Genomic DNA, 11104 nt, shown 5'->3' on the forward strand with positions numbered 1-11104 from the left:
ATTAGGAGTTTATTTAATCAAGCAAATACGTGTGTGGGTGCAGCATTCTCACAAGAGTTGGATAGAGAGGCATAGTTCTACCTTTAGGATAAGTAGGCTTACATTACTTTTGTCTCTTCTTCCCTAGTCCCAACAATTGGTAGATGATCTTCCTCTACATCTAAACTGGTACCAAACTACCCTTGTTTCAACTGTCTTTGAAAGCAACAAAAAGGCATTTTCTCACCACCTTTTTAGGTTCCCATTTATAGGCTTTTATGTCATATAGGTCACAGATGTATAACCTGAAGTGTTATTAATCCATTAAGCAGGATGCAAAGCAAGTCAGACTCATCTTAAGCCCCTAAATGAGAAAAATTATCAGGACCGATTCATGAGTCTGTTGATATGCACTAAGCAGAATCATCATTTGAGAAGCACTCAGGAAAAAATCCTTACAATAAAGCAGGACATTTTCTGAGTTAATCGAGTGAATTTGCAAACTAATCACCACATCCACATTACTGTTACCAGCCATTTGTAAAGGCAGGTATAGCCAACAACCATATCTATTTTTTACAGATATTTGTAAGATGCTTTCAATTTTAATTCAACACAAAACCATTTGGTGTTACCCACGAACCAGACATCAGTCTCTTTTGAAACAACATAAATAATAACATTCAAAAGGAATCACAAAACTCTACAAAAGTTCAAGTAACAAGAGCCCTAACCCTTCTTTTCAAAGCAATACCTTGATAGAACCAATGAAAACTTTTCCAGTCTATGAAAACCATTTGTAATACTGCTATCTCCTGCACAGTAGGCGCTGACCAGCATTATTCAACAGAGTTGCTATACAACCAATAAAAAAAAGAAGCACTCAAAGTTTCCACAGAATTTGCTACAAACTTAGCAGCCTTGCTGTGAAAAAAATATGGCTGGATACAAAGATTAACATTGTCCCTATGAATTCTGTTCAGTCTTGTTCCAACCTTCCCACTAAGCCACTCCATTCTGCCCTTCATTCCCTCCCCATCCATCACACACCTTCAAGGGTCAGTGATTTCACTGCAAGAAATTAAACAGGTTCATTAAATTGCTGCACTATGAGCAAAAGATTTTGATACGTACAGAGGTGTGAAAACGCTTTAATGTTCCATGCTTCAACTTGTAAAAACAAGGGTTACTCTGATAGGATTAGAAAATACATCTCAAGCTTGAACATTTTACTTAAGCTTTCAGAGTACTTCCTAGGGCTGATTTAATTTTCTAGATCACTGCCTGCAAGCAGCAGTATCAGAAATTATAAGCTGATAGTTTTAATTTCTTTCAAGTTTGGAATGCTGTGTTGGGTTTTTAAGAATCTAAGCCACGGAACTATTTCACAAATAGGAAATGTAAAAGACAACAACCAAAGGGCAATTTCAAATTTGCATTTTTGTGCTCAAACCATAAAGGCTTTCTTAAACTACATATATTGAGGTCTGCCATATGTAATGCAAGTAAATAAACTCAACAAATTAATTGAAACAGAACATGAACAACATCACATATATTTGATATGGAGAGAAAGTAAGGAAGAGGGAAAAAAAAAAAAAAGAACTAGCAACAGTACACTGACCTATGGAGAAGGTTATTACTCTGAACCACAACACACACCAATGATACGTTCAAAGTACACACCAAAGGTTCTCTATTTCAGTCTTACTTGCTTTGATGTCAATATAAACATCAGGTAAAACACCATTACCACATTTGCTTTCTTGCACAAGAAAACAGCATTAAACAGCAGCAATAGCAACTGTATTGGGTGTTGGGGGACATCATGTTCAATATCTTTATTGATGACCTGGAAGAGGGCACTGAGTGTACCCTCATTAAGTTTGCAGATAACAACAAGTTGGGAGAAAGTATCAACTTGTGTGGGGGTAGGAAGGCCCTACAGAAGGATCTGGACAGGCTGGATTGCTGGGCTGAGGCCAGTGGGATGAAGTTCAACAAGACCAAGTGCCAGGTCCTGCACTTTGACCACAACAACCCCAGGCAACACTACAGGCTTGGGGCAGAGCAGCTGGAAGACTGGGTAGAAGAAAAGGAACCGGGAATGTTGGTAAACACTCAGCTGAACATGAGCCAGCAGCGTGCCCAGTGTTATACTAAAGAACAGTTTACTTGTTTGATTCTACACTGCCTTTCCAAACCACTCTGAAATCATAGCAAGTGCTTATCAAGGAGATGCTCTTCAACATTATCATCAATTGTATCAACAGTGGGATCAAGGATACCCTCAGCAAGCTTATAAATTACACCAAGCTGTGCAATGTGGTCAACAAACACAAAAAACAGGATGCCATCCAGGAGAACATCATGAAGTTTAACAAAACCAAGAGGAAGGTCTGGCACTTGGATCGTGGTAACCCTCACTATCAGTATAAGCTGGAAATGAAAGGGTTCAGCACAGCCCTGACGAGAGGAACTTGGGGGATACTGGTGGATGGGAAGCTAGACATGAGCCAGGAATGTGTTCTCACAGCCCAGAAAGCCAACCGTAACCTGGGCTCCATCAAAAGAAGCATAATCAGCAGGTCAAGGAAAATGAGCCTGCCGTTCTACACTGCAGTGGTCTCATCTCACCTGGAATACTCCATCAAGATATGGAGCCCTCTGTACAAGAGAGATGTAAACATACTGGAGAACCTCATTGCAGCCTTTCAGTATGTAAGGTGGACTGTAAGAAAGAGACAGGTTCTTTAGCAGTCTGTTGTGATAAGTTGAGGGGAAATGGCTTCAAACTTAAAGAAGGGAGATTTAGATTGGATGTAAAGAAAAAGTTCTTGTTACAGTAAGAGCAATGAAGCACCAGAACAGGATGTCCAGATAGCTGGTGGATACTCCATCCTTCAAGACATTCAAGGTCAAGCTGGACCAAGCTCTAAGCATCCTGATCTGTAGGTGTCCAATCTCACTGCATGGGAATTGGACTAGATGACCTTCAAAGGTCCCTTCCAGCTCAAACAATTCTAAAATAAAGGACATGGAGGCACTGGAGCAGGTCTAGAGAAGGGCAGCAAGGCTTGTGAAGGGCTTAGAAAAATCAGCCCTGTGAGGAGAGGCTGATGGAGCTAGGGCTGTTTAGTCTGGGGAAAAGGAGGCTGAGAGGAGACTTTATTGCTCACTTCCAGTATCTGAAAGGCGCTTACAGTGAGAGCCAGGCAAGTCTCTTCTCACTGGTGACAAGTGACAGGACAATGGCCTCAAGTTGCACCCAGGCAAGTTTAGGTTGGACATTAGGAAACATTTCTTTACAAAAAGGGTAGTTAAACACTGGAATAGGATCCCCAGGAAGATGGTCAAGTCACCATCCCTGGATGTGTTTAAGAGCTGTTTGGATGTGGTGCTCAGGGATATGATTTAGCAGAGGGTTATTAGAGTTAGGGTACTATGGTTAGGCTGAGGTTGAACTTGATGATCTTTGAGGTCTTTTCCAACCCAAGCACTTCTATGATTCTATCATTTTTAGGATACTTCTCTAGTTACATTTTGTATTTGGATAATTAGTGAAGGCTTTTGTATAAATGGCTAGAATTCAGATCATGAACCAGAAGAATCTCTACTGACCACTTTGCAAGTAATTTGCAAGAGCACCAATAGTTAAATATTCAATTAAATGAGTAGCTAGCATGTTTTAATTGCTTCCTGTTCCTCACATATACACTCTTAATAATACAGAAGGAAAAAAATCCTGGAATACTCTGAACACGCACAAACTTCAAGCACAGCTTTACTAAACAAAGAGGACTGCATGAGATAGTTAGCCAAAGAGTTTGTGAGTCCTGCCTATTACAGCAACAAGACAAAAAAAACCCATACAATCTGTAGTCCAAATCTGACCCCCTTCTACCTATGTGAGACTGTGTTCCACAGGATTATCAATGTTGTTGACTGTCACATCAGTCCCTCTCCCACCCCCCTCCACCCCATGAAAGGAGGGAAGTGACCAGATCTATAGTAATGATAACAGAAAGAGAGCTGAGTTCAACGTATCAGACCTTTCACTTGTGTGGGAACCAACACTGATGATTTTTAAATTAGTCCCATCCTCATTAAAGAGCTGCTACTTGAACTTAGCTGTTGCAATAAGTCATTCCTAACCAGTTCCCATGAAAATTAAAGGCAGGATATAAAACAGAGCTGCTATTATCTAATAAATTAGATTTCCAGAATTAAAGCGGAATGGTTGATTACTAGGGAATGTTTTCTCAGCATTATCCTTCCTGTATATGTTTGCTGGAGGTTAAAATCACAGTAGACTAAGGCTGCCTTAAATGCGTGAGTTACAAAGCAAAAGGTTAGGTTAAAAAAAAAAGACAAAAATCACTAGTTTCTTCTAGAACTACAGCTAGTGGTATTACAGTTCTAAAAGAAAGCTATTTTATTATCACTGCTACGTTAGCTTAAATGCAAGTAATAAGTACATCTGCTTTCTCACAGTTCATATAGAAAGAAAACTTTGAATTGGACAACTGCTTGGTAAGCATCTTATATAAGTGCTTTTATTCAAATTTTTAATTATCTTACTAATATACAAACTAATTTAAGCTGCAGTTACAAATACTTTTTAATCTCCAAATGATAGTTTAGAGGTGCAGGACTAAAAGTTTTTTCTTCATAATCCAGACTAACCAACCACTTTCTTCATTTACATTAAATAAAAGATTTGGGGCAGCCTACAAAGCAAACAGTCAACAGCAGGGAATACGATGGCTAGAGGTTCTCTTCAGTGCAACAAGCACTTGCCACAGGGCACAGCCCTTAGTAGCATGGTGGATCTCAACCAAACCAAGATCCCAGCTTGGAGGACACAGCTTAGGATGTTCACTGAGCTGTTTCCACTGCAGAAGCAGGAGAGGGACCACTTGCCTGGACAAAGTACATGCTGGCAGTCATGTCACTAAGTGAAGGAAATGTGGAAGGAGGTCAGCACTGCACAGCATTAGAGATGACCAAGACTGACCAGATCTTCTCCACTCTCTGCAGCTTCTGGAGTCTGAGTCCCCTATACTCCTGAATGAGGAGCACACAGTCAGCACCTCTTGGTGTGAATCCAGCAAAGGATCTCAAAAGATGAAGGAACAGGTGCATCTGGTTTACAGTGACAAACAGGGAGCCAAGGTTGGTTAGGCTCAGAAGAAAAGGCTCAGGGAGGTGAGGGATGTCACATCAATGTGATAAACAACCGAAAGGAGGAAGTTGGAAAAAAAAAAAAAAAAAGAAAAAGCCACTCTTCCCAGTGGTATTCAGTGAAAGGACAGGAAGGAATGGTCATGAAATAAAGGAAATTCGGTTTAAATGTAAAAGATACACATAATATATTTATTTACTGTGAGGGTGGCCAAATGCCAGGAACTGCCCACTGAAGCTGTGGGGTCTCACCTCAGAGACTGTGAAAAACCCATCCAGGCACAGCACTGGGCAGCCTGCAGCAGGCAATTCCTAGAGGTCCTTTCCAAACTCAAACATCTTCTGATTATCTGAAGTTACTCAAACTGGCTCAAGAGTAGACATGACATAATGCAGTTTGCCAATAGTCCACTACATTTAACCAACAAGTACATAAATAAAGGAAAACACCTCAATGTTTAAACTTAAAAAATTAAGCCTAACAACACTGCTGTATAACAGGCTTTAGAAATCAAATCATGAGAAACAAGAATTGGCACTATTGGGAAACCATAGTAAAAAGAATCATCGTTACAGTTGGGCAAACAACACTAAGCACTGGTACATCTTTTGCTGAGTCTAGCAAGAGTATTAATAAACATAAATTTTGCTAACTTCCTTTTTAGACAGCAGTTATTTAGGCTAACTCAAATCAGGAAGGGATTTGAGGAACATCAAGGAACACTGGCCAAAATGGTTGAATAAGATGATGATGAGCAGATTACTGGGACCAATTAATCAAAACAAAGTTGAAAATTAAGCTTTCCAGTATGTGTTGCTCCTTCAAAGTCAACTATCTAAACTGCAATGTGCAAAGGTATTAATAAAAAGCTGCCAAGTAAAATATTAGTTTAGATAATTAACACAGAATAGACAGCACAGTTTCATAATGTATGCTATAAAAGCAGCTATACAAATCACGTCATCACACTGTAAAGCATCATTTGGAAATGAAACTCTACCTTCCTTCTCCATATGAAAAATATTATAGAAGAATTGAACAGTGCCAAAGAAGGAACAGTGACTAATTGTACGAAAGAAGTACTCCATGTAGAACAAAACTGGAAAGAACTGAAAGGTTTATCCAAGAAAAAGACACTGGCAGACCTGTGTGAAAAAACACACACCAGATGTAAATAACTTCATCTAGAAGTGAGCTGTCAGATCACAGACCAGCAAACCATTTAGGTAAGGTCTGTTCAAAATTAAGATGAAAAAGAAATCTTTCTGCTACTTGGATATCTGATCAATATGAATTCTTTGTCCAAATTTATCTAGCCACACACTGCTGCTTCTAACATGGATTAGAAATCAGAATGCTCAATAAACACACTTTACCTACTTAAGGATGACTACTGCTTAAGGATAACACTGTTCGTTTTAACACTGCAATTTCTCTTATGAATAAAAAAAAAGAAAGTGTTCAATTTTAGTCTACAGAACCTTTTAAACATGAGGTTAAAATAGCTTAAAAGCCCATTATTTATTTCAATGCATGTAACTAGATTAACACAGCTGCAGGAAAGGCTGTACAGTATGCAGCCTTTTCAGAAAGATTTAACGTGCAGAGTTGTTATAGTAGCCAGTCACCTTTAGACTTCTATAAAACTATGTTCCACATCCATGAAATTAAATTCCTACTTCTAAAGATGATAGAATCATAGAATGGTTTGGGTTGGAAAGGGCCTTTAAGATCATCTTGTTCCAACCTTGCTGATATAGGCAGGGACACCTCCCACTGGACCAGGATCACAAAAATAAAAGGACATCCCCTGTTTCAAGTCCTAAAATGCTACTAACTCACAACTCCACTGAAAAGCTCCACTAGAAATGAACACAAAAATCCACAAGCAAAAACTTTATACTGTACAGTATGATTTGTTATAGTTCGGAGGTGTAAATGCACATCTTTTACTCAAGTGTGAAGGACAGCCCACAGAAACTCAAAATGAAGCAATGACAAGGTTTGATATGAGTTTGAATATTCCACACCACAGAACTGTACTAGAAGTTCAACAAAAAGAAAGTACTGTCAATGAATAAACCAAATAAGCTGCTCTGATGTCCACATACTCTATTCAATGCCCTGAGCCAATGAAGAGTTGTCTACAGATCACTTTGGTTCGATCATTCTCAAGTATCCCACACACCAAATTTCTAAATATAAACATCTTGTTTTGACATCAACTTGCAAGAAGACAAGAAAAAGTAAGGGGCTACGAGATTATCAAGATACGCCTTTTATTGCCATTGTGCTTTCCCACCCAACTTGCTTCTCAAGCACAATGAACAATGCATGGGCTGGTTTCCTGAGACTGCAGGCACATTTTTCTTTAAGTTTTACACTTAACATTAGGAACATTTCCAGAGCTGCACACCAATTAGCTGTGGAACTAAAAGAAAGGAAACTAACAGTGCAATTGTTGGTCTCCTAGCCTATATGCAATAGGCTAGGAGATATAGTATATATATACACTGTAATGCTGTATACAAATTATGTTCAAAGATTTGATCAAAATAAGAGCTGGAATCAGATGGTCTAAGTTTGATGGCTCTGTAACACACAACATGGGTTCTTCCGCCAACAACCATTCCAAATCCAGCAACACTGTTAGTCACAGTAGCTCATCTCATTTAGCTAATGTCCATTCTGCACCCTGAAGATAGGCTGCCCCACCTTTAGATTCGGTTCCTCTGACTCCTTATGTACCAGGCAGAATAGCTTCTTTGGCTACACTTCTCCTCCTTTCTGCCTTCTCCTGTTTTGCCTTTCACATACAAATATCTATCCCTTAAAGAAATAACAAAACATACACCATGCACTACAGTCTAATCAATTCCTCCCCCCAAGGAAAACATGAAGCAATATACAGCCACTGGCTGAACTCACACACAACAACTTCAGTAACACCTATACTTCTGGAATCATCTAAGTAAATTCATAATAAGTTTAATTCTGCAGTATTATGGTTAAACTAACACATTCCACAAACACGTGGGGCCCAGAAGACATTATCTAGAACATTCATACCTCCCAAAAGTCAGCTATCCAGATTGTAAAGCTTCCCTCCCCCCCTCCCAGAATTATTAGAATATTAAGCTATATATTCCAAAGAAAAAACACAGAGCAAGAAATTGTCCCTGTACTCAGCTTCATTAAAGGTGACTCCTAAGTTTACCTGCCACTGTCAGTTTTAAGTCGCAATTACTTTGAACATTATTACTTCACTAACCAGATAAGTGCCATGATCAACACTATGCGACCCAGGTTTTTTCTAATGTTAATACCAACTTTAGTCATTAGTCATCCTTTATTCTCTCTATAGCATGTCAGCTAATCCATCAGTGTTCAATAAGAGCTACTCTAAATGCACTCTGCCATTTCTGATCACAGCTTGCCTTTACGGCAAGCTAAATACCGCATCATGATTTCAGTTCAGTTTGAGTCTTGCTCCTATTTCAGACAAGATCACAAGCAGCAAACAATGAAGTTCAACATTAAGGAACAAAAAGCCCTGTTTGACAGCTGCTGTTTAGCCCTTAAGGAGATTTAGGGCACTCTCAGATATTAGAAGGGCACCCTTTTAGCTGCGGTTCTGCTGCTTAAAGGAGACACTTTTGTATTTGCAGCCCCTCTCTGTCACATGCACATAGATCATCTATCCAGGATGTGTTTAAGAGCTGTTTGGATGTGGTGCTCAGGGATATGATTTAGCAGAGGGTTGTTAGAGTTAGGGTACTATGGTTAGGTTGTGGTTGGACTTGATGATCTTCAAGGTCTTTTCCAACCTGGGTGATTCTATGATCTAGTCAAGGCAGCCGTTTGATGCCATTTCCCCTGAACCTAAAGTCACCCAGATTAAAAAAGCACAACAACAAGAGTACCTTCAGCATTACCCAAACCATAGCACATCCGACCACAAATAAACCATCAGCTGTAACTTTGATTTGTTAAAACAAAATTAAGACAGAATTGACATAGAATACGGTGACTGCATCCCCCATCTCAGAGCTTATCCTCCTTTCCAAAGCAAGCTGCAAAACAACCAACAGCCGGATCCCTTTTTACTTTCCCCCCTCCCTCCACAATTTTCTGAAGCTGAGCAAAGTTTGAAAAACATGGGTGGAGCACACAGCCAAACTCATCTCACTTTAAGACCAGTGGTGCAATTAGTCATCTGGAAGTAGGAGATTACTCCAACCCTCCTCCCGTTGACTATTTTGACTACCGCACCATTATCTAATCAGTCACATTTTTAAGCACAAGGACCCTACCCTGAGTTACCAGAGAACCAGAACCTCAGGGAAAGAAAAATAGCAACTCTGTTTCACAGACTGACAGTGTAACAGACACCTGTGGGTTCCTCATTTCTGACTTCAGCGGCTTTCAGCTCATCCTGCAAGTGTTCCCAACACCTCCTCTGCACAACTGCTCGCTCCTCAATCAGACTGAGCAGCTCAAGCATTTGGCTCTGGGTGTTTGTTTCCTCTCTCTGAAATACACCTGGACACTGGGCATCAAGTGCCTCAGCAGCACTTCATAGTTCCAGCTGAAGGACTTAAGAGCTCCATACCCTGCTCATGATCACAAAGTTGAAACACTAGAGTGCCAACACTTAGCACTTCATAATAACATTCTCACTCAGTTCAGTCAGAACACTTGCCTTGGAAACACTGCTACTGAGATGGGGATTTGGGGGTGAATTAGCTTTGTTTTTCCTCTTACCACTCAACATTAGGCCCAGTTGATGTCAATATTAAAGAAAACAGGGCATTTAAGAACTCTGTGCTGCAGAAGTTTCCTGGAAGGCTTATCTTTCTGCAGGGCTACAGAACTGCTGTACTTTTTAAATAAGAAACAGAGCATTAAAAAACCTTTCTTATTTCAGCGTTATTTAAGAAATACTTTGAGTTATGTCTATTATTTGTCATATAAGTCGTTATAATTACCCACTGACTATAGCTGGAGAGCCAAAACCTGCCCGTCCTCAGCTTACACAAGGCACAAAACACTTTCCAAGAAGAACACGTGTGCAACACAGAGCTACCATTGACTTCACGCACACACATGCGGCTAGAATGACTAAGTTCAGTATTGGCAGAGATTTGATGAGCCGCTATTAACCTCCCGAGCTCCGTAAGCACCATTAGCGGAGGTTACAGAGCCGCACATCCAAGCGCTGCGCGGAGCGGCTGTTGACACACGGGCAGCGCCGACCCAATGGCTCAGTCCAACCGTTACGCTCAAAGGGCGGAAGAAAAAAACTTCCTGGGAGCACGCTCACGCCTTTATTTCCCCACAACACGCGGTGCCAGACGGCTAAAAATACCGCTGCGGAGCGCACCTGCTCCTCTCCCGCAGCTCCGCCTCGGGTGCCCAGAGCCGAACGCCGAGCCCCGGCCCCACGCCCGCAGCCCCTCACCTGTTTTGAAGGCCATCTGCTTGTCCTGCCCGCCGCCGAACAGCTCGAGCATGGAGACGAAAAGGACCCCGCACGAGTTCTGGATGCCGAACACGGCGCCGTTGCACCACATGGCGGCCAGCATCACCACCCAGCCCCAGCCGCCCTCAGGGGGCTCGGCCGCCGCCTCCCGCGGTCCGGCCGCGCTCTCTCCCCCCGCGCACCGCTCTCCGCCGTTCTCCCGCCGCGCTTCCGTCGCAGTGCTGCCGGAGGCGGCCGCGGGACCCCCGTCGTCCTGAGGCGACGGCTGCTCGCTCGCCGGCGCCATCCTCAGCAGAGCCGAGCCGCTCCTCGCCGCTCCTGTCTCCCGGCAGCCCCCCGCCCGCCTCAGCCTCAGCGGCTGCCCGCGGGAGCTGCTCTCATCCCCGCGGCGCTACTCCGCCCGTGCCCGGCCCTCCCTCCTCGTTACGGCCCTTCCCGCCCCGCGGCCGCCGCTGGAT

General features: G+C 42.0%; 1 protein-coding gene across 1 annotated transcript in view; it reads right to left on the minus strand.

Annotated features, from left to right (window-relative positions):
- SLC16A10 (solute carrier family 16 member 10) overlaps nucleotides 1-11059 on the minus strand; it is a 52195-nt gene extending 41136 nt beyond the window's left edge. The window contains exon 1 of the mRNA XM_015858607.2: nucleotides 10626-11059. Within this exon, the coding sequence (XP_015714093.1) occupies nucleotides 10626-10932 (307 nt within the window). The 5' untranslated portion in view covers nucleotides 10933-11059. The remainder of the gene's footprint in view (nucleotides 1-10625) is intronic.
- Between the last annotated feature and the right edge of the window lie 45 nt (nucleotides 11060-11104).

This window comes from Coturnix japonica, chromosome 3 (genome assembly GCF_001577835.2).
Source record: "Coturnix japonica isolate 7356 chromosome 3, Coturnix japonica 2.1, whole genome shotgun sequence".
Taxonomy (NCBI): domain Eukaryota; kingdom Metazoa; phylum Chordata; class Aves; order Galliformes; family Phasianidae; genus Coturnix; species Coturnix japonica.